Source organism: Triturus cristatus, chromosome 10 (genome assembly GCF_964204655.1).
Source record: "Triturus cristatus chromosome 10, aTriCri1.1, whole genome shotgun sequence".
Lineage (NCBI taxonomy): Eukaryota > Metazoa > Chordata > Amphibia > Caudata > Salamandridae > Triturus > Triturus cristatus.
Window position 1 is genome coordinate 410,323,642 of NC_140593.1, and position 25,065 is coordinate 410,348,706.

The following is a 25,065-nucleotide window of genomic DNA, read 5'->3' on the forward strand; positions in this document are numbered from 1 at the left end:
TGACCTAAAGATGAATGACAAAGTTTGCTTTGAAAGTAGGAATATGCAACGTATTTTACCCGCAGTATTAAAGTAGTCACAATGGGACTTTGGCTAAAAGCAAGAAGACATAGTACTAGGAAATGAAGTAATTACTGTATTTCCTAGATATGACCAGTGGTGGGTGATTGGCCAGATGAATAAAGAGTTTGGAAAATGTTCGATTGTTTGTACACTGTTTAGGAGGATCTCTTTTCAGTGATTTCCCTGCTAAACATTTACCTTGTGTTTCACCCTCTTGTGTTTCTTTAGCTTTGCAATGGAGGATCTGTGTCCGATCTAGCAAAAGGACTTCTGAAGAGAGGTGAACGAATGAAGGAAGGAATCATTTCCTACATTTTACACGAAGCTCTGATGGTAAGATGATTTAAAAAATAACATCATAAACAGCAGAATATTTATAAAGATTGCTTTAAATATAGCAGAGAATAAATAAAGTGGAAAAAATGAATAAGCTAATTCAGTTAATTCAAGAACTTGTTCTACGCTTAGACACACTATGCTAATATTCTGAAATAGAAATATAAACATCAATAACAGTAGAACAAATTAAATCTGTAAGATAAAAACTGCTGGAAAAATATAATAGATGACGTACACATAGTGCACATTAGCACATATTAAAAATATTCTATTGTTCTACTCTATTGTTCTGAGAAAAACAGCATATACTTCGAGATTTGACCAAAAAAACACCTAACACACACTGACCAACCAAAGTTCACAGTTTTGCACAAACTAAAATTCAAAATGTTTTATTCATTCCTAAACTCTTTGCAGGAAATTGCAGAATATTTGACAAATTACAAGATAATCACAATTTTGTGTAAAATATTAAAACAAAGTCCAAGGTAAGAACCACAAAGTAGTGTACCTACTCATAATAGTTGTTCTTCCCAATCCAGTACTCTTATTTACTTGTTAGACAGAACCTTCAGCACAGTACATGTATTCAGTTTCTTCTCTGCCAATTACAAAAACTTGACAAATGGCATATTCAAAATGCTATTGTTGTGATTAAACAAAGAAATACATGTGCTACAAATCCGACAAGTGCGCATGCTCAATATATTACAGGGTTGTTTTAACAAATTTCTTCCCTCAAAATAGATGCAGACCAGATTATTGTTACCAAAGCCTGCACACATTATGAGGTATAGTCAAGTGTCAACAGATTGCCAAAGCGAAACGTCATACATGTTTGTTTTATCAATTTTGAGTGCCATATCAAAGTACGGTTGACTGTGCAACGAAGTCGGATTGTTAAGAATCATCCAAGCATGTGTTAGTTTTGCCATTACATTTTGTTCTGGTTGCAAGATCATTTCTGCATGCTTATATTTAGATGTTGTTTACAATCTTTTAAAGTGACTGGCAAATTCCAAAGTTCACTTATTTGTAGATTAGATAATGAGTCCTCCAAATACAATCAAGCAGGGGATTTGACACCACTAGTGTTGATTTCAGTCCAGAGGAGTTGAGTTGGTGATTGATCTCTTCTTGTTCTGAGCTTGTGACAGCATTTTAAAGAATCCCCTGCTTTGCAATTACCTATATTATTAGTATTCAAATAAAATTGAACTTGCTTTGGGGATGCAGTACTCGGAAGGCTGAATAGTCAATACGTAGTTGCAGTGATTTTGTTCATTGTTCTAGATTTTCTTTTGCCCAGTGCTTCACAGCTATAGCCAAGACAGTAGGCAGAAACGTGGCCGTAATAACTTTCAACATGGGCCAAAATGTGGGTTTTTGCAGAGGGTTATGAAAGATGACATTAACACACAGGCTTTTGTGGAACTAGCTGCCTGTGTGGAAGAAATGATCCTCTGGAATCAAAAATCACTCACAACAATTTGTATTCTGTGTCCCTCACAACTTGGTGATCTTTTAAATACCATGTTCTCATTTCTTATCTTTTAATCCATTACAATTATCTTGTTTTTGCTGAGCTTAACTTCCAGTTCTTTGTTAATGAAATAGTTATGTAACCAGGTAAGAAGCAACTGCAGACCTATTTGGGTTTTATTTGTGAGGACTATATCATTTGCTTACAGCAGATTCAATATTTGTCCTCAGCTGAGCTTTGATGGGTGTGCATTTAATGACTCTAATTCAGCTGAGACGCCAGCGATATATAAATTAATAGCATACAACCCTGCTTTAGTCCGATGGTTGTAGGGACTTTCCATGATACATGGCTTCCTACTCAAATCTTAACTCTCATCCAGGTGTTATGCTACAAGACACATTTCCCCCCAAGCTACTTGACTGGCATGCCCCAATGTGACAATTGCTCCCAAAATGTATTTCTAATAAAACGGTCAAATGTGGATTTAAAGTTAAAACAAATATAGGTGTAAAGATGTATGTGTCATCAGGATTTTATCAACGATTAAAGATAGTGCCATTGTATTTTTTGTTGTACCTGTACCTTGGCAAAAGTCTGTTTGGGAATTCCCTCAGTTGGGTGTGCATATTTATACGGCTGGAACAAATCTGCAGTCCAGAACTCAGGGTTAAACTTAAATTGGGCTTCTGGAATGCCGTTAGATCCGGGTGCGTCATGTTGACTGCTTTTAATAATTATAATTTGTATTCTTGCTGGTTAATAGGCTGATTTCAAAGACTGACATAATTTTTATGGATCAAGATGTGTTTTCCGAATCAGAGGAACAAGAATTCTCTACCAATTGAGGGATGATGGAATTATTGTTGAAAATGACCTTCATTTAGTTGGTACTCCCCCCAAATTCTCCTGTCTTCACTACTATTTTGCCGAAACGGTTTTCGTTGGCATTAGGACTCTGTGCATATTACTCCTGATAACCAGTGGTAAAGTGCTTGTTATCTCCCTTCCAAACACAATATAATTTACATACACCTAATTGACACACTAAATTTACTTACAAGTCCCTAGTAAATGGTACTGCATGTACTCTTGGCCTGTAAATTAAATGCTGCAAGTAGAGCTTTGAAACATGTTGCGGACCTGCCACTGCAGCCTAAAGTGCAGTTTTAAACTGCCATTTCAACCTGGCAAAATTAACTTTTTGCTGGGCCTGGTCCTTCCTGTCTAATACTTCTAAATCACCGCTGAAGTAGGCCCTAGAGGCTTGTATGGCAGAGTGTATAATATTTAAAAAGTAGGACATATGTTCTTAAGTTTTACAAGTAATGGCAGCGAAAAACTCCCAAAGTAAGTTATTCACTGGAGCAAGTCTAGCTTTCCCATAGGCTAACACTGTGTTACTTTATTACATTTAATAAGTCATAACTTCAGAATTGGAGAAGCTAGAGAAATACTTCCACTCATTTGAATTGTAATTTAAAACCCTCTTTAATGGTAAAGTCCGATTGTGAAAATGGCACTTTCAGAAAGTTATTACATAACAGTGGTCGATTCGGAGAGATCCACCAAATGGATAAAGTTAAATGAATCAACTTATCCTAATTGCTTTTAAATTAACCCTACTCATCTAATTCGAGGATTGGGTTGAATATTGTTTCTGAAATTTGGGATGAATACATATAGCTTTATATATTTTACATCACAGAGAAAACAAACCAATATATGAATTTTTCTGTATTTCAAAAATCAACAAATATAGATATATTATGTCCACATATGGTTGCTCAAGGAAGATATGTGAGCGGGTGATCAGAAAAAGTGCTTGTGCATTGAATTTAAAGAAAGAGTACGGAAATAGACCTATTACATATATCATCAGTTTTACAAAATTGCCTGTCTGTTATACTTATTATAGAGCAAAAATATGATCTCATTAAAGAAGGGTAGCCGTGTCTTTCATAATTGCCCCTTTGTAGAACCACTATACAGTCCAGACTTCATTTAACTTTATTCATTTGTTGGAACTTTCTGGTTCGACCACTGTTATTACGTATTGCACTTTTAGAGAGTTGGAATTTTCCTACCTGAACCAAATGTTCCTTTCTAACGGTGTCTAGAGTCACATGACTGATAATGGCTCTCTTGTGGTGTGATGTGATGTGTATTCCTTCCAGACGGGGGACAAAATGTCCCTGGTTTGGACAAGGGTGTTCCTCTCATAAATAGCGTGGCCTAGGGGGGTTGTATTGAGCTTCAAATGGTAGCCTAAGGACTGTACCCACCCCCTTCCTGACTTCAGAAGATTCCTGTGCTGTCACTGACTAATGCAGCCAAAACCTGAGCCTGTCTGCCCTTTTTCTTCCCAGACAGATTGCACCCAAACCCGGTTAAAGAAGAAGAAATTACCATAACTATTCTAGGTTTAGACAAAGGGGGTGACCCCCCCCCCCCCCACACAGGCTGGCTCTGAGTAGAAAAGTGGCACCCTTAGAACCTTTTATCAGAACACTCCTGCATATGTGAAGACTCAGAAGAAGGTCAGATGTGCAGTCTGACACCTGAAGGAAGGCTGGATCTGCTTTCCTTGAATACAGGACCAAAGAAGTGACTCTAAGGGTAAGTTTACGGATCTTTTGTTCAACCTTCATTAACACAACAAGGTTCCAGAGGCCTTCCGTGGAACTGCCGAGCTGACCAGTACCAACTGGACCTGCCTGAACCCTGCTGCTGGCCTCTTCTGGGCCTGGATTCTTGGTTCTTGTTTGAGTGTATACTTCAATAACCCCAAAACTGCAAGAAGTGAAGTCCAGGTGAAAAACCAAAGGTTCTGAGCTCTTTTTATCGAAAAGAACCATCCCCAGTCTCCTTACGAAAGTGAATGGACTTCACTGAGGCTCACATTGGACCCACATCCAACTACCGACAGGAGCTTCCTGGATACAGACCCAAGACTTTACCAACTGGAACCATAGCTCTTACCGTGAACACCAAGTGTCCCTTCTTTCCTGCCAACATGGAGTTCCAATCATCGACAAGCTCTTTACGCCACCAATGACAACACTGCTAACTGGAAGTTCTGACCGAGGCATGAGACTTCAGAAACCCACCATAGACAAGCACCTCTTAGAAACCACTTTCAGCCTAAAAGCCAACAACCCAATCAACGATTGCTTCTCACATGAAAACTGGACTAAGAAGTTAACTTACCACAGTGACGAAACTGGTACTTGTATCTGATCTGCACATCATCGTGGTCAGCCTGAACTTTGACCCAGTCCAGTGCATCCAGATAACCACGATTTGCACTTGGTGCTTCTTGACACTATTTTTACATAAAACTTTAAAAAGTTATAATTCCAGTCCTATGTATTGGAGTTTCCTTGTTTTCATGTTATTTTATTTATTAACATTTACTCAATTTTACAAAACAGGCTTGGGATTTTTCTTGTGCTGTATTTTCACTGTATTACTGTTTGAGCACTACATACATACTTTACACATTGTGCCCAACTAAATTAAGTCTAGCTGCTTGGGTGCCAAGATACCAGAGGGTTAAGAATGAGTTTATCTAGTGACTTTTGTAGTTCAGCCCAACAAGGAGTATGTATATTATTTTAATGAGGTCTCACCCCTCTCTACTAGTAACCCAATTTCTTACATTAGTTTTCAGTATTGGGATCCAGTATTGGTGTTTGTGCAGTATTACTCAGTGAATAGTGTAAAATGCACAATCTCTTGTTATAATCTGCCATCAAAATCACATTTTCTTTTTCCCCTCTTATTTTTTTGGGGATTTAGTAACCTCTTTATTGGCAGAACTCAGTAGGAGCATGCACAGCAGGCATTAATATAAGTGCCTTTCCTGTTTGCCGATTTCTAAAAGCCTTGTGTAAGAAAAGACAAGTACGTTCTGGTGTTAGGCTAATCATCAGGACAAAGAATTAAGTATCTTAGGCAAACTAGACTATCCCTTTTTTTTGCACCAGAGAGGAACATTTCAAATAAATACAACATGCAGGTTCAAATTTATACAGTGAGATTTAGAATCCATAGAAAAGGATAAAAAACTTGTGCCATTGATATAAATAGATTACTACATCAGTTAATTGCATGTAGTCATTCTTTCTATAAATAAGTGAAAATCTCTCTAATGCTAAAAGTACGATCAATCTCCTGAATTGTGTTCCCTATTCAACCAGTTCGACATAGGGGACCAGATCTTTTTCTCCCACTTCCTGGCTTGTCACCCCTTACAATCGTATAAGGTTCATTCTAAACTGTAGATAGCAATTAATCGGGCCAGCCACGCTTGGAACATAGGAAGATCGGGATCTTTCCATCTTGATGCAATAAGCAGTCTAGTGACTGTAACTGATATAAAATCAAAGCTAGTCTGCATAGAGTCTAGCAGATTTCTGCCATCATGTCCCAATAGCATCAGGTAGGGGGTGAGATAAACCCTTCTGCCAAAAGCCTTCTCCCAAAGGTTCTCCAAGCCATTCTTTAAAGGTAACAACTTATTGCAGCCATAAAACATGTGAACCACCTCGGCCGGGTCAACCCCACACCTGGGGCACTTTTCATTCTCCCTTTTTTCCAGCTAAATAATTTGACCGGGGTGAAATATAAGTTAAAAACTGTTTTAAAATGTTGCACCTTCAAATTAGCTGAGAGGAGGGTTTTGTGGCCAGAATCTAATAACCAGTCTAAATCAACGTCTGTATTATCGAGTTTGCTAGCCCAGTTTGACTGTGTCTTCTTCATATCATCTGGCACATTATCCAACAGAATACTGTGTACAGTTTCTTATCTTACAATCAGTGTTATCAATTGCCTCGAGCACAGGGATTTTGTTCAGAGGCTCCCCCAACCCACGTTTGGTAAAGAAACCCTTTACTTGCACATATTTAAAATAAGAACTGTCTGGTATTCCAAATTTCCCTCTGTAATTTGGAAAATGAGCTCAATTGGTCTGATAGAAAAATATCCCAAATCTTTGTGAGGCTGTGCAATTCCCATTGTTTCCCCATCACATCATAGAAATTTGGGGAGGAAAGCGCTGAGCACTAAAGTAGTGTATTCCTACTATACTTTGAAATCTACATGAACTTTTGGATTCCCCCCTGATTTTCCAGGCATTGATGATCATTTTAAATCGCACCTTATTAAAATAACTAGGCTCCAATTGACAGGGCAGCATAGCCCCTGCTGCTTCCCCGACTGCAAGCTCGTAGATAGTTGGAGGGGGGTTGTCCCCAAGCCCTTCAAGACACTTGGTGGGATTCTTTTTAAGGAGGAGTATGCTCATCTGTTGTAATAGCGCGGTCTAGCAATAGAATGTGAGGTTAGGAGCGGCCTACCCACCGCACCCCTGAGGGAGAGTAAGAAGTTTCAGGGATCTTCTAACCTTGCTATACTCCCAAATAAAATGAACAAAGATGGCATCCAATGCCTTCCATATGGATCCTTCAATCTCTATGGACAGGGACCTAAACAGATATCATACCTTAGGTAACATTACCATCTTAAAGATATTAATCCTGGCAACGATAGACAAGTGTAGTGCATTCATATGCCTCAAGTCAGAGAACATCTTGCTGATCAAAGGGTTAAAATTAATCTGAGAAATTGTTTCTACCTTCGAGTTAATTTTAATCCCCTAAAAATGTGGCAGTGGCCACCCGCCGAATATCCCGAGGGAGGATATTATCTGTGCATATTATCTGGGGTTTTGCTTTGTTCAATAAGTATCCTGAATTACGGCCATATTCTTCAGCCATGTTTTCCAGTCCCTTTATTGCAGTCTTGAGGTTAGTTGTTATTATGGCAATATCATCTGCGTATGCTAATAGTTTTGTCTCGTAGAAGTGAGCATTAACCTGGGTGATTTCCTGATTATTTAATATCTGCTCAATGAAGGGATCAATGTAGAGAGCAAATAGAATAGGGGAGCAGGGGTGCTCCTGCTTTGTTCCTCTAGCCACTGTTATAATACCCGATTCTTTGCCAATTAGCTGAAGTCTAGCGAACAGGTCTACGTACATTGCCTTAATAGACGTGATCACCCTGGGAACAAAACCTTTGGCTACCAGAGTCCCCATAGATATTTCCATGCCTCCTGATCAAATGCTTTTTCAGCTTCAAGGAGGATCATAGTGTAGTATGTCATAGATACATGGACATGGCATATGAGGTGCCTTCCATTATCATTGGGTATTAACTTCAGAATGTTGCTATGTCATTCTTGATGTCATGGGGTTCTGTGTTGTGGTTCAGACAGTAACTGCTGTTGCTATCTGGAGACTGCATGGATGGGATCTCTGAAGATTAAACCTACTTCTTCTTTACCACATCTGCTTCTGGAGTCATCATTCCTGAATCTTACACTGGCGTAGTCGGCAGAAGCTAAGAGATCTCAACACAACCTCTCAAAAAAAAAAAAAAAGGACTTTTCTTTAAATTTGACAATTTTTCGAGGTGCAGAGCTCCTGTTTTGCTTCAAGTTTGCTTCAAATTAGAGCTGTCTATGTTGAAGCTGAACTTTCTTTTTATTGGACTGAACAGGGAGATGTAGCGTCGTACAGAGGGAGCCTATCAGCGTTTTCTGAGCGGCGAAGGAAAGACTGCAAACGGACTGTTCTGGCGGAAAATCAAGCATTTTAAACTAACTATGGAACAAAGGATTGCTGGCTCATCTTGTGTTTTGTGAGTTTGGCGATTATGGAGAAATTTTAAAGGAATTGCTGAACCACCGTTGGATTGTGCATCGGAACCATTTCATCTTTTGAATCATCACAGCGTCCTTACCTGCATCGCGAGCGGCTCTTTCTTGTTGCCTGGAGAGGAATCGTGCGGAGAACACTGTGAGGTTTCTTCGTCGTTCTGGCCTCTCCATTGTTTATTTCCTGTGTTCGAGTGAGGCTACGAGGCTACGTGATACACGCATAAGCGTCATCACGTTGTGACGTGTGACGTCATCGCGTGTCAACGTAGAAGCCATTTTGAAGCTTCCTTGGTTACTCACGGCTCGAGTTTACACGGCGTTTCCTGGCAACAAGGGAAGCTTTTGTCGTCATGCTCTTCTGACTTGTTGTACATGCCTCAGCGATGAAGAAGCTTACGCCGATACGCACGGCTTGAGTTCAAGTGCGTTTCCTGGCATTTTTACATATTTTGCCGATACGCACGGCGCTGCTGTTTAAAGTTTACACGCTGTGTGCATAAGTTATTTGTTGCTTTAAACGCTTGTTATTAAGAAAAGTAACTTAAGGAACGAAGTTTCTTCAAAATTCCTTTTTGTGTATTTTGATTCTCCAATGTTATAGGATTTAATGCTAGCGATTTCTAAGAGTTGACAAGTTGTTCCGTAATTTATGCTATAACTTATCTTGATGTAGGTTATATGTAATATTCGTGACAGACAAACCTTTACAATTTTGGTTTCCATATTTTAAAGTCTATTACCTACGTGAAGTATGCAGAACGTCACAGCAGCCCCATTCTTTTTGTCAGAACCTGGTGAGCCCAACTTAAAATGGAAAAAATGGAAGGTAGTGTTTGAACGTTACGCAAGGGTGTGTGGTCCCTCGCTTAGTGCGGAGAGGAGATCTGCTTTGCTCCTACATTGCTTGGGGTCAGAAGGTCAGGATGTGTATGACCATCTTCCCGATTTAACACAAGAGGAGGCGCATGGTCTCAATGATTATGAGATATGCATAAAAAAACTAGATAAACATTATCTTCCCAAAGTAAGCACCATTCTTGAAAGGTATACCTTTGCGAAAAGAATGCAGGCAGAGGAAGAGACTGTAGAGGGGTATATAACGATATTGAGAAAACTTGCATCGTCTTGTAAATTTGATGGCACGACGGACGAACGAATACGTGACCAGTTTATGTTTGGTTGTAATATAGAGAAAGTAAGAGAAGAGTTGTGGTTGCGGGATGAACCCACCTTAGAGGAAGTCTTAGTCGTTGCCAAGAGAATTGAACATTCAATTAAATGTGTTGCAGTTTTAAAGAAGGACTCTGTCAATGATTGTAAAGTGCAAGAGGTTAGGAATAAGATTAAATCTGAAATAAGAGAAAAGGACAAGAATCAGAAAGGGTCTATATCGACAAAAGAGAAGACTAGTCAGAAGTGGGTTAATAGCAAGTGCTTTAGATGTGGGAAGTTAGGACATTTAGCAAATAATCCTAAGTGTCCGGCCCTTGCATCTGTGTGTTCGAAGTGTAAAAAGAAAGGCCATTTTACTGCTTTGTGTAACAGTAGGAATGCACCAAATGTGAAGGAAGTTCATGTGTCGGAAGAAAATTTCGATGAGCTAAATTCCGAGGAATATGAGTGTGGTCAAATTGTTGTACAAGTGGTTACTGGGGAGAAGAAAAGGGATTCTCCGTTTGATGAGATTTTGGTTGATGGAAAAAAAAACAATGTCTTATTCGATTCGGGGGCGAAAATCACGATTGTGTCCAGTGATTTCTTTATGAACAATTTAAAGAGTAAGGTTAATCTGTTAAAGCCAGATATAAAGCCATTGGCTTATGGTGGCGAGCCTATCAAATTACATGGCTACTTTGTAGGGTTAATTGAATACAAAGGGAGATTAATTTCAGGCAAGATTTACGTGTCTAAAAAAGGGGACAGCATTATAAGCTGGATACACCAAGGTGAACTAGGGGTCTTTCTGGATCCTAACAGCGTCCCTCCTATCCAATTAAAAGAGGATGTACACTCCATTGGAAGGGTGGCACATGTCAATGTGGATTTCAACTTTGTGGATTGTCTTAGGAAAGAGTATCCTAATGTATTTAAAAAAGAATTGGGATGTCTCAAAGGTTACAAGCATAAAATATTACTCAAGAGAGATGCTATTCCCGTATGTTGCAAGGTGAGAAATGTACCTCTTTCGGTGAGAGATGATATGCATGAAGAGATTAAAAAGTTAAAGAAGGGTGGCATCATTGAAGAGGTTGAAGGGACCGAGTGGTTGGCTCCGGTTGTGGCAGCTCGCAAACCTAATGGAGATCTGAGACTCTGCATAGACTTGAGACAACTTAATAAATGTGTGATTATTGACAAATATCCCTTACCTAACATCAATGAGTTAATGTCTCTTTTGGGGGGAGCTAAAGTGTTTAGCACGATTGACCTGACCTCGGCTTATCACCAAATCGAACTGGAGGACTCGTGTAGGGATTACACTGCCTTTATAACGCCGTTTGGCACTTTTAGATTCAAACGAATGCCATTTGGGCTAGTGTCGGCTTCTTCTGTTTTTCAGAGAGTTATGGAGAATCTATTAAAAGGTCTACCTGGTATTTATGTGTATCAGGATGATATCTTAGTTTTTGGGGAGGATTCTAGTCAACATGATGCTCGTTTGAGGTCTGCTTTGAAAAGGTTAGATGAACACAACTTAACTGTAAAAGCAGAAAAGTGCAAGTTTAGGACTAAATCCATTGATTATTTAGGTCATAACATTACGGGTGATGGTGTAAAACCTAAAGAGAACCTGATTAACACGATTCAAGAGATGTCTTCTCCTTCTACTAAAAGTGAACTCATGAAGTTCCTAGGAGTAGTTGAGTATTACTCGAAATTCGTGAGGAACTTTGCTAGTTACACTGTGAACATGAGGCATTTACTTAAGAAAGGTGTGGATTTTCAGTGGACGGAAGACTGTGAGCAGGAATTTGTAGAGATTAAGAGTAAACTTAAGTCTGCTCCTTCGCTTGCAAGTTTTAATCCCAGGATCAAACCTGTTCTCATCACGGATGCAAGTGAGAAGGGTTTAGGTGCGGTTCTGCAACAACAGGGCGAGGGTGGCATGTACATGGTCATGTGTTTGTCACGTAGCCTTAAAGATCCTGAAACAAGGTATTCCGTGGTAGAACGGGAATCACTTGCGGTGTACTGGGCGGTTAAGAAGTTGAAGAAGTTCCTTTGGGGTATTAATTTTGAAGTGAGGACAGATCACAAGCCGCTGGTGGAGATATTCAGCAAAAAGGGGCTAGACTTGATATCTAGCAGAATCACTAGGTGGGTGATAGGATTGCAAGAGTTTAGTTTTGACATAAAGTATATACCAGGTGTGGAAAACAATGTGGCTGATGTATTGTCACGTCTCACGCCTAGGCAAGTTGTGGAAGAGGATGATAGGGAAGATTCAGAAGAATTGGTGTGCGTTGTTGATCAGAGTATCATTAGCGAGGAGAGATGGAGCAGTGAAATGTCTATGGATAGTGTATTGAATGAAGTCATGGATCTAGTTAGGAAGGGCTGGTCCAGTAACAAAATTGGGTCTCTTGATTCCAGGAAGTTTTGGGCGGTACGTAATGAGTTATCAACAGATAATAATCTGTTGTTTAGGGGAACTAGATTGATTCCTCCTTCCAGTCTTAGGAAAGAACTTATAGATTTGGTACATTCTTCTCATACTGGCATTACTAAGTCAAAGGAGCGCTTGAGGATGTCATATTGGTGGCCGGGCATGGACTTGGAGGTGGAACGTGCTATCCGTGATTGTGTAACGTGTACATTGAGTGAAAAGTCGAAGTGTACGCGTGTCCAGCCCATGGTGGTAAGGAGACGTCCTTTGAATCCGTGGCAAGATGTTGCCATGGATATCCTGGGTCCCATTCATTCTAATGGATCTCAATCATTTGTGTTGGTGGTGATTGATATGTTTTCACGTTGGCCAGAGATTTTCTTTTTGTCAAGTGTTGACTCAAGTCACATTATTAAATGTTTGAAGAATTTATTCTCAAAAGAGGGCATTCCCAACTCCATTTTAACGGACAATGGGGTGCAATTTGTGTCCAATGACATGAGAAGTTTTTTTGCTTCCAAGGGTATTTCTCACAAGTTGTGCTCTCTCTATCATCCCGAGACTAACGGGATGGTGGAGAGATTTAATAGGGTAATCAAGGAGACCATTGCGTTGTCAAAATCTATGTCACTAAACTGGAAAGATGAGGTTTTAAAAAAAATAGAGGAGTATAGATTATCTCCTCATTCAACTACGGGTAAAACTCCCTTTTTGTTGTTTCGTGGGAGAATTCCCAATACTAATGTAGAACCAACGTGGGTCAACAATTATGAATTGGATAAAGGTAAAGAAAAGGAGTGTGATAAGAACATGATTCAGACGAGAGAAGAAGGGAAAAGCAATGCAAGAAAGGTTTACTTTGATAGAAAAAAAAGTGTGAAGATAACTAAGGTCAGTGTGGGTGATTTGGTAATGATTAAACGTCCTGGGTTGATGGGTAATTCTACTTCCAAGTTCATGAAACCTATGAGGGTTGTGAAGGTTTTTAAAAATGCAATTAAGACTCAGGATCATAGGATTTGGAATTTGAATAGGGTTGTAGTGGTAAAAGGAAGGTTAAATGGGTGTCATGGTGAGGATGTTATAGTTAATCCTGATTCATCAGAAAATACTAGGCATCGTGTGTCAACCAGGGTTTGCAAGAAACCATCTTATTTACTAGACTATGTGTAGGTAAATAATGTTGGTCACTGTAAATGCATATTCTAGGCGTCGTGTGTCAACCAGGGTTTGCAAGAAACCATCTTATTTACTAGACTATGTGTTAGTAAATAATGTTGATTACTGTAGATGCATATTTTGTTTGTTTTATGGTAAAATGGTTATTTAAATCTGTAATGTGTGTTATTCACTGTTGATGCATATTTTGTTTGATGCTTTGGATTGGTAAATTTTGTGTGACGAGGGGAGGTGTGTAGTATGTCATGGATACATGGACATGGCATATGAGGTGCCTTCCATTATCATTGGGTATTAACTTCAGAATGTTGCTATGTCATTCTTGATGTCATGGGGTTCTGTGTTGTGGTTCAGACAGTAACTGCTGTTGCTATCTGGAGACTGCATGGATGGGATCTCTGAAGATTAAACCTACTTCTTCTTTACCACATCTGCTTCTGGAGTCATCATTCCTGAATCTTACACATAGCCATCTAGCCGCTAGTTTTCTCTGATGTTTTATGGCTTGCCTTATATGGTCAGTTGTGCCCCTTCCGGGTATAAAACTGTGCTGTCATGGTGTGACCAGACAGACTATGACCCTCCCTAGGTGAATCACCAAGATTCTAGAATATATTTTAACATCTGTAGTTATCAGGGAGATCGGGCGATAGGAAGTAGGGTCATCCAGAGGCTTATCCTTCTTAGGGAAGATGACGATGTTCGTACATCTCCGAAACTCAGGCAGGTGTCTGCTATTTTGAACTCCTAGAAACAGATCTAATAGCAGAGGGGCTAATTCTGCTTGGAAGACTTTATAAACCTGCAATGGGATCTTATCTGGGCCATCCGCTTTCCCCGAGGAAAGGTGATGTAGAGTGGTTTGCACCTCTTAAATATCCGCTTCTAATTCCCTTCTAGCGGCAAGATCTAACATCCTTCCCTCCCTATACAAATACCCCCCTTGAGGTATTTCAACTAGATCCTCACTATCATCATTGTATAGATTCTGATAAAACTCCTGAAAGCCCCATATTATGTTGTCAGAATCCATATACATCTTCCCATCCTTTTTTATTGTAACCATCTAATTCCTATATGTATTTTGTCCTATTTGTAGCGATAGGAGCTTCCTGGCTGCCTCTCCATACTCATAGCTCTCACTCCTATTAGTTTGATGTTCTGCTGCCACTTTCTGGGTATTTTAGTGATTGATCTCTGCCTCAACCGGTGTGATTTTAAGCTAAGTTTGTACTACATCTGCCCCTTGAATGATCCTTGCCAGATGTTCCCTCTCAATCTCAGCCAGTTTATCCAGTAATCTCCTATTCTCTCGTTCTTGTTGTTTCCTAGTATAGGAGACAAAACTAACAATCTCTCCCCTTAATCCCATCTTAAAGGCACTCCATACCATGGCTCATGATGCACTATATCTATTAGTATCAAAGTAATTGATTATCCACTTTTTCATATGCTCGATAAAAATTGGGTCAACCAATAGTTTTCTATCAAGTCCATTGATATTGTTGCTTAGAGCTCTGTTGGATCCTCACCTCGAGAACCAGAGGATTATAATCAGACAATAATTTTGGCATTTTCTTTATCCCCGAATTATCCAGAATCCCCCGTGAAATTTAAAAGCAATCCAAGAGAACATATTTTTTGTCTGGGCAAGAAAAGTAGGTACACACTGCATACAAAAGATATTTAGAATCTCGAACATCGATCAAGCCGTGACTAGACATAAGTGAGGAAAGAGCCCTATAAACTCTAGTTTTTCTTCGCCGTATCCACTTGCCAAGACCCTCACCACTGCCTGTTGAATATTTAGATCCCCACAAATAATCAAAGGAGTGGACCAAGATGCTAACTCCACCTCCAAATCCTGCAAAGCTTTGGGATCATCCTGATTAGATCCATACATGGTGCATACTGTTAATCCGATCTCCAATTCAACCAATGCCCATCTACCAAGTGTCTCAACAAATCTGCGTTTCATCAATCCTACTTTGTTAATGGCTAAAATGGCAACCCTCTGATGTTGTATAACCTTTGACCTATATTAGTCCCCTTCTGCCCCATGGGATGTTCGTCTCCTGCAGGCATATTATTTCAGCTGCTATAGATCTTAAAATCTCAGCGACCCATAGCCACTTATTTCTATTGATTAATCCGCCCACATTAACTGAACATATAGTGATTCTATCCATTTGGCACAAGGGGGCTGACCATTACAATTTTTCTCACATCCCTATCCTCACTTAGTGATAGCCTTGCATACCATCTCATAACCAAATTCCCCTATAGTCTTTTGCTCCTTTTGTTATTTTTTTCCTTTATATTTCCCTATGCCATTCCCTCTACTCTCCCTTCCCCACCCCCTCCTACCCCTGCCCCCAGACCCTGATCCATCAACCTAACCTCCCTTCCACCCATTCCCTCCTCCCTCCTCCCTCCACCATTGAACCGTGAACATACTTTTACACCTGATTACCCAAAGAAAAAGAGAAAAGAGTCTCCTCATTCTAACCTTGGTGTCTCTCGGACCTATTCTATTTATCAGTCTCTCACTGAGTCGGGCCTGACCCCCATATAGAAGAAAGAGGGAGAGAGAGAAAACACAGAGAAAATAAATGAAAAGGTGCATAATCTTGCAGTTAAAGCAGATTGTATCTTATGGTCTTGACTCCATCAAAAATTAATTAGCCTTAATATTCTAAGTGAAGAATCATGTCTGACCTCGCCAGATCACTTTCAGGCATGCTGGATTGTATAAAAAGGTTTGGCCCTTGTGTCCTGGAAGGGTTTAATTAATTGGTGTAATCACCAGCACCTTTCAACCGTAGCATGACAGAAGTAGGGTCTGACGAAGAACTAGACAGCACCGGAGTTTCGCTGAGCTTCAGGTCTTTTCAAATATTAGCGGTCTTAAGAGGAATTTCCAGAAAATACTAAGATAGACTATGGATTTGAGCCTTCTCTGACAGGCTATGGGCTCGCTGAACCTTCTGTATCCAGTTCCAGCCGGTACGTTCTGGGAAAGCATTGCGTAATAATTCCATTGTAAATGCCCTGATGTCCGCTCCTTTCTTCCCTTGGGGCACTCCCTGGACTCTCAAGTTGTTACGCCACTGGTGAGTCTTCTGTTCCTCCAGTTTCCATTGTATATCAATAAATTGCGCTTCTTGTGCCTTAGTCTGGGTGCGGGTGTCGGTAAGATCTGCTTTGATACTAGTAGCTCTTGTTTTGAAGTTCGTCAGGCCCTCCCCTATAGCGCGGCAGGTCTATGTTGGCTTTCTGACGGCACCCTTCACTTTCCTTGCTACATTTTGAGATTTGCAAGCATCCTGTCTTGTCTCTTCGTGATGAAGCAGTATGGATTGGAGAATAGTGTCTAATGTAGGAGGGCTTGAGCTGGAGGCACCTTGAAGTGAGGCGGGTTGGACACCAGTTAGAGAGTCTGTTAGGGAATAGTCCCATTTCAGGTTCTTGGCCCCTGGCATCTGGTGGCCCTTTTTTACCCCATCTTCCTTGCTGTCATAAAAGGTGTAGCTCCAGTCATGTCAGGATCACTATCATTTTCACTTGACCCTATTGAGGAGCCTGGCCGGTCCACTGACCATTACGCCCCATCCGATAGAGGAAATAAAGCAGTCTTTATGATCCATTGCCACTTCGTGGTTTATTTGTACAGCATCCAGGGTCGAGGCCCCTACTCAGAGCATCATCCACTTGCGTCTGGGCAGACCTCCTGACTACAACCGCACTACCAGCCAGGGATTCCGTCCCCCCGTTTTCATTGCCCTCCTTTTCATATATCCCAGTCCTGGTTGTGAACCCCCTAACAGTATCATCTCTCTGAGCGATTTTTTCCAAAAATAAAGATGATGGTTCCATACCTTCAGCGAGGGAAGGGAAGTCCTGGCCTCTGAGGGGGTAGTTGCAGATCCTGAAATCGTTGCTGCCTCATCGCCAGACCCCAGAGACTGTACCAATTCTGTTGGCGGGTCTTCTCTACAAGCTCATGACATTTACTGTCACCTTAATTCTATTGGTTTCCCAACCGGGGTGCCAAGCAGCTCCAGCACTGTGGAGCCAGCCGGGCGGTGATTGATGGGTGCCCTGCCTCTTTCTCTCTTCTCTGGAGCAGCCTCCACCTTCGATGGCAGTGGTGTTGTCTAGCACCCTGCTGCAATCTTATGCCTCCCAAGGGCTCACCTGAGGAGTCAAGGGAGTCTGGTGTGGGGCAGTCTTCTCCTACCACCTTGGGGCCCATCCTCCTTAGCGCCGGTGAGCCTGGCACCAATTGCAGCCGGAGTGAGCTGAGACCGCCGCAGCCGGGCACCCGAGGGCAAGCACACTCTCCCAGATCAGCGCTGCTCTGGTACAATCGCCAACACCCAGCTAAGCCTCCTCGAGAGCACACAAGACGCCCAAGCTCATATTCCACCGATAAGTAGATGAATACCTTGAATATCCCATTTACGGTTCAGAGTGCTGTTACGACCGCTTCAAATGGCCGCCATCTTGCTCTTCCTCACGGACCTCAAAGAAACTATCCCTGTGTAATTGTTCGCATAGGTCAATTTTTCCTCTTTTTAAATTGTCAAGTTTTTGCTTTCCAAATTAGTTTCCTGCCTCGTACTTTGCGCCTGTGATATTGTTTTGCAAAAATGGAAGTAGACCTATGGTAATGGCCATCTTTTGTGTGGTATTCCCCCAAAATCATTTGTTTTCACTACCCTATTTTTTCTCATCCTGTTTTTGTTGGCATTAGAGCTGACACACTTTAGTCCTGTAAACCAGTGGTAAAGTGCTTGTGCTCGCCTTTCCAAACATGATAAAATTGGTAAACGCCTAAGTGGCACTTTCATTTGCTTACATAGCCCTACATGTATCTAGGGCCTGTACATTAAATTCTATAATTGGGCTGCAGCACACATTGTGCCACCCACTAAAGTAGCACTGTAAAACATGTCTTGGGCCTTCCACTGGAGCCTGTAGTGCAGTTTTAAACTAACATTTCGACTTGGCAAAATAAACCTTTGCCAGCCCTAAACCTTCCTTTCTCATACTTACTACAAGGCTCATAGGGCAGGGTGCATGGTATTAAAAAAGAAATAGGACATGTATACTTGCGCTTTACATGTCCTGGCAGGCAGTGAAAAACTCCCAAAGGCATTTTTTGGTGGAGCAAGACTAGCTCTCCCATAGACTAACACTGGGTTACATTTAATAAGTGATAACTTCACATTAGGAACAGCTAGAAAATAGTTATTTCACTCATTTGAATTGTAATTTAAAACCATCTTTAACTGTAAACTCAGCTTTTAAAACACTAGTCTGTGGAAACTGGTTAATTTCATTTCAATGGTCAACTTTAAAGCTCACAACTTGTCTCCAGAGTGAAAACTTACAATTGTGTAGTCAATGATTTTACTTAGATTTAGAGGCAGCATAAGTCCCAGCTGGTGGTTGGACTGCTCTCCTTGTGTGTTTGTTAGTGGATGAGACTCACAGGTCACCTTGGAGTGGATTCTGTTCTTTCCTTTCACAGGGGATGGATCACACCGGGAGGACTGTCACGGGCCTCAGGTCTTCTCATGCAGCCTCCAAAGCTGCTCTGCCTCCATATTGTCTCTGGCCACTGCCGACGCTCCTCAAATGCCCCAGCTGTGGGTAAATAAAAACGGCTGGCAGCCCCATCATATATGTCCCCGGGGTTCCAGGACACTGCCAGATCAGGCACCCCTGGAGTCGGCAGCTGATGGTGGACAGGAAAAGGAGGAATCGCAGAGCATGGCGAAAAGTGAAAGAAGGACGTTCTCACGCAATCATCATCTTGGACATGCTTCACTAAGGGTGTTTAATATGCTGAGTAATGTCCTGCCTTCATGGCAATGGCTACCTGTACTTAACAAGATGGAGAAGGTTAAACTAGAAAAGAAACTGGAGAGTTAGATACTCTTTACGGCATTGCAACATAATACACTTTTTACTTTTGTAAATTTCCCCAGTTTCCAGTAATACCATGTGTGTTCCATTTGTGGTCTCTCCCCAGTGAGTTGTAATTTGTTTTTATCCTATTATCCAACAATTGTACTCGGATGCTTGTGTCCTCTATAAAAGTGACATAGGTTCCTCGATTAGTTCAGTTACCTTACTTTCGGCCCCACTGTGCTAGTCTATCCTGCTTAGTTGTCTTTATCTGTCTTGCATGAGTGTGTCTTCCAAGCCTGGCTAAGGGTTCAACCTTTTGCATGCTGCAAATGTCTTCCCCCTACATTACAGGGACACTTTAATTCCTCTCCCAAATCCTGACTGTGACGGCTATGGTAGGCATTAATGGTATGTCCAGATTCCAGCAATCCACTTGTAACTAAACTATCTAGTTCTCTATTTTATGCCAAGCCTAAAGTTTACAAACTCTCCTGTTATATGAAATATTATTGCACCATAACAATTGACACAGGTGCTATTGTTCGTTTTGGACACATTTATTCCTTAACTGAGAAAGAAAAGGAGATCTTGCATGATTCATCATCATCATCATCAAAATCCTTTATTCGATATTTAAAAAATATCATAAAAGTACAATATTACAATTAAAAACAATTCAATACAATTCATTTTAAATTGACATAAAGGGTGCCATTTACATCAAGGCCTTCAAAGTAGCCCTCTAGTGTGTCTCAATCTTATTGCAACTCTAATAAAATTCGTAATACAAGCTAGCGTCAATGGATTCCCAACCTTTTGTAAATATAAAAGAGGAACTTTGGCATGTCTAAATTTCATTTGTTTTAAAAACCTTACTAAAAAACGGCGTCTGGGAACTGAATAAAAAGGACAGAGAAGTACAAAATGAAGGGTATCCTGCGGAGACCTATTGTCGCAGCCGCAGGTACCCTTCTGCTCAACTGTGGCCGTAAAACCAGGCGGATCAGCCAAAAGGTGATGTAAAAGGTTGAGCCTAAAACGAGTAATTAAAAATCTATCTTGTGCATTTTATAATAAGGCGAGATAGGGTTCCATGCCTTCTACTGACTTGACTAGACTAAAACTACGGACGGTAGACTTGCTTTCTTCTGAGGCGGCTCTGCGAGCAGACTCCTTTGCCAAAAAAATTCTTTTAATACTAGTTTTATCCTCAGTGGTGATTGTCGTGGGTTCGGTAAAAAGGTTCTTACAGTCTAATCTAGTTAGAACACCCTTTACGTAGTTCAACCATGGGATGTCCATCCCCTTATCTCTACCCATACAATCACTAATTATTTGCCTGCTCAGGCCCGCCTCACTATTAGTCCATATTCTTAGCCAGGCCATAAGTGGTCTGACTTTAATCAGGTCCTCTATGTATACCCTTCCCAATTCAGTATGTGTGATATAAGCTGACGTACTTTGTGGGATTTGTAAGACCTTCCTGAAAAATTTGTTTTCCTCAGTTTGAATTTGTGAGGGGTTTGCAAAACCCCAAACTTCTGCCCCATAAATTATTTTGGGGCAACAAACTGAGCCATAAAGGTGCATGACCTGTTCAGGCGACCACCTACCCAGCCTATGTCCATAGCTCATTATGGCCCCCGTAGAGGCCACTACTTTTGCACTTCTCCCTTCCATTAAAAACTTAAAATTTAAAAGCCCATCAAATAAAACTCCCAGGTAGGAAAAGGTTTTAACCTGTTCCATTATATGTGAGCCGATTTTGAAGCAAAACTTTTTACATGGTTTGAGCCCTGCCAACAATACATATGACTTGGTTAAATTAGCTGATAAATCTAAACTGGCCATAAAACTAACAAACCCGTCCAGCAAGGTCTGGAGGCCTTTCGGTGTTCGGGCTAAAAGTACCGCGTCGTCGGCGTATAACAACACCGGTACTGCTTGTGCGCCTACTCTAGGGGTATCTGCATTTAAATTGCATAGTGCCTGTTCTAGCCCATTCATATATAATGAAAACAAAAACGGGGCCAGGATACAACCCTGGCGCACCCCGCTAGTGCAAGGGAAGGGAGCTGTAGTATCACCCTCCAGATTGTAGCGCACTTTAGCGGAGGTGTTCCAGTGGAGTGCTCTTTTTTTTTTTTTTTTTTTAAACCTTTATTGACATTTCAAGCAATTACACCTATGGGCCTACAACCCCCGGGGCCGGCCGCTAAACAATCAGAATAACAGAAAGCAGGTCTATCACAGTCAGTACCTCGGGGAGCAAAATCTCGACACTAGCATACTCCCAGTCTCTGAACAGCCCAGATAGGAGACCAGGATAATAAAGGTTTACATTTTATAATAGAAAAGGATGGAAGGATCAGGTGCCAAACAGTTTCCCAGCAGCGAAAAATGGGAGGCAGAACGATGAACGTAAACAATACACAGCAGTCTATCTAAGCAATGGCGCTGAAACAGTAAGTTCAGGATGTGGAGGAATGACACGGCCATTTGTGCCTGCAACCCCCTGCCCCAAGACCCAGGAAACTCCACGGAAATTATGGCACTCCGGAAACAGCAGTGATTAACAACAAAGGAGTACTACCATACTGATCCCAGAAAAAGACAAAGAAGAGTAAGAGAAGAAAAGGAGGCCATAGAAAAAGGAGGTGAAAGACTAAAGGATCCCCCCCCCCAACCCCCTACCCTGCACCTCTGCAGATGAGTACGGCCCCCTCCCCCAGCAGTGTGCCTGTCGCCCCGGAACCAGACCCGAAATATAGAAGAACAGAGAAAAGAAGTGGGAAAGGAGCCCCCACCAGACGGGGGGGTAGAGAGAGTATTAATAAACTGGAGGAGGGCCTGCAAAACACGCCCCCGGTTTCTCCCTCCCGCACCACACGGTTTCCCATAAAGCATACAATAAAGAACACAAAATCGACCCTGTCAAAGAGGAGTAAGGAGCATTACGCACTTGGTACACTAACAATTATGCCATGAGAGCACACAACTCCCGAGCCCGCCCGCCTAGTAGGTGACCACCTCGGAAGGGGCAGCATCATCCTTGGCCACTCTTTGCAAACCCACCCATGCATTCCCCTCGTCCCAGTGCCATGTCCAATGTTACCAGGAAGAGAAGTGTCCAATAAAACTCAGGAAGCGACACACACAGGTAGGGTAAAGGGCTCTGAAGATCGACACAGTCAGCTCTAGGGAGGATCGTCTTTCCCGATGCCGAGCCAGGATTTACACTGCACACCAGGCCCAGGAAGGCGGAATCAGCCAGGGCGGGCGACCGTTGCTTGGACGTTGCCTGGGTCGTCGGAGACCGCGCACGGGACAAGGCCACCCCCCCCCGCTCAGGTCCGAAACCTCCGGAACAGACCAAATCCCCAGCCAGCTGATCGCACGTTAATATACTGTCCGGAGAGTCCAGGTGTGCACTATTCACAGGGGCGGCCACGACACTGTCCCCCCGTGCGCGGCGTGAGAAGTCCCAGTGTACCTGGGGATAGGCAGGCGGCAACTGTTCCGACGCTGATGTCACTCCATCGAGCTTGCTCCCCAACACCCAGGCTCCGTGAATCAGGGTGGAGTGAAGGGCACCGAGAGCCTCGAGAAGGTCACCGTACCCCAGTACAGCTCCCGGCGCTCGCTCCGCTACGCTCCTCAGAGTCACACCCTCCCAATCCTGCTGCAACCCAGTGTACAGGATGGTGGACTCTGGCATACCAAAATGGCCGCTGGGTAGGTCCATCCCAGATCGGGACCGGGGCTCAGACACAAGCGCCTCGGGTTCCATGGCACTGGTAACTGGGTTCCGAGGGCAGGCAAGCAATGTGTCCGGTGTGTGGTCACGGGCCACAGTCGTCCCCACCACGGACCAGCGCCCGCGAAAATCCGGGAGCAGCCCGCAAGAATCGGGACAAGTTACGGACGGCGTCTGGGCAGCTCACCGGCGAAGGCTGAAGCAATCACCGGAGAGTCCTGTAGTTGCCACCTCAGGCACGCACTCGTTCAGCTACGCTTAGTGGTAGGAGCGACCACGGCGAAGCGCAGTCCGACATTCGCACCACTCCGGCAGTCCGACCCCACCCAGTCACCAAAGGCCGTTGTTGTTGCACTGCCGCCCAGCCACGGCGTTCACTCGAGATCCTGGCTCCGGGGCTGCACAGGCCGCAAACTTCAGACGGACATTTCTCCGGCGGTACCGCTGCCAGAAACTTCGGGGTCACACGGCCGGTTGCCGCTCGCGTTCACCAACACGGGTAGATAGCGCAGGCTAAGGATCTCGTGCAGGATATCTGTGTGGGGTGCGGAGGTTCACGGAGCCGGGAGCCTACGCTGCCGTCCCGGTCGCCATCTTGGCTCCTCCCCCCAGTGGAGTGCTCTTAAAATAACTACCAAGCCTTCTTCTACCCCTAGTTTGGTCATCAGATTCCAGAGCTTTTCTCTATTGACGTGGTCAGAAGCCGATGAGAGGTCCATAAACCCCATGTAAATCGACTGATTGCTTGCAATAGTATACTTGGCCGATAATAAATAAAGGTACAGACACTGATCTGTAGTTGACCTTCCTGTTCTAAAACCATATTGCAGGTCGGTTATTATGTGGTGTTCCTCCGCCCAGTCTAAGAGGCGGTTCAGGACTACTCTCCCCAATACTTTAGCCGTTACATCAATTAGGGAGATCGGGCGGTAACACCGGGGGTCATCCTTTTTCCCTTTTTTGAAAATTGGGACTATCGTGGCTGCAGACCAGGATCTTGGCATGCCTGTAGAGACTGCCGTATTTATTACTCTAGTGAGGATAGGTGCCCAGAGATCAACTTTACTTAAATAGAGGTCCGGGGGAATGCCGTCCGGGCCAGGGGCCTTATTCTGTGTCAACCCTTTAATCCCCACTACCAATTCATCTACTGTGAATTCTACATTTGTCATCCATGGGCAAATACCCTCGCCCCCCACCGGATGCTCATTAGCATGATTGTATAATACCTTAAAGTGGTCAAACCATTGCTCAGGGAGAATGGTAGTGCCAATTACCGGCACAGCCGCATCCTGGAAACAAGGGTTGTTTATTATTTTCCAAAATGCCCTAGAATCTTTTCTATCAGCAGCCTCCCGTAAGTTTTCCCATGTCTGTGATTGGAGAGCCAGTTTCCTTAATTTAATGGCCTTTTTATATACTATTCGACATTGTGCAATTTGCCCCTTGTCTCTAGGGACCTTTTTTAAACTTTCTTTCAGTTCATTGTGGGCCCTAGAGCAATCTTTATTAAACCATCTGGGGGAGCATTTCATCGGGCCAGGCACGGGTGATTTTAATAGTCCATCGATGAGGCGTGCCATTGCCTCAAAGGCTTTAACCACCATGGGTCCCTCGAATGAGGGGTCTAAAAAAACCCCTATCATTTCCTTACCGTCCTCCATTAAGGATCTATAAAAGACGTCCCTATCCACCCGGGCCCATCTGAGCCTTCTCCCCTGGTCCATGGCCCTCAATATACTATTTGCATTATCATTTTCCTTATTTTTGCAAGGGGCCCAGTACTTTATCCACAGAACTAGGGGGTTGTGGTCGCTAAATATGCTCCATTCAATGCTAGCCTTATATAGCCAATTCACAAAGGGAATAGAGACTGCTATGTAATCTATAATAGTACAATACCCTCTTCCCTTGAATGTTGGTGTTATTTTATGACCAACTTTAGGCCCCATCAGGTCTATTGTGTGCCTAAGTGCATGATTATTCAGGAC

The 25,065-nt window shown here is 42.5% G+C and overlaps 1 protein-coding gene across 1 annotated transcript in view; it reads left to right on the forward strand.

Annotated features, from left to right (window-relative positions):
- The window catches only part of MYO3A (myosin IIIA), a 1,336,625-nt gene that overhangs the window by 132,303 nt on the left and 1,179,257 nt on the right, over positions 1-25,065 (forward strand). The window contains exon 4 of the mRNA XM_085630108.1: positions 292-396. Within this exon, the coding sequence (XP_085486234.1) occupies positions 292-396 (105 nt within the window). The remainder of the gene's footprint in view (positions 1-291; positions 397-25,065) is intronic.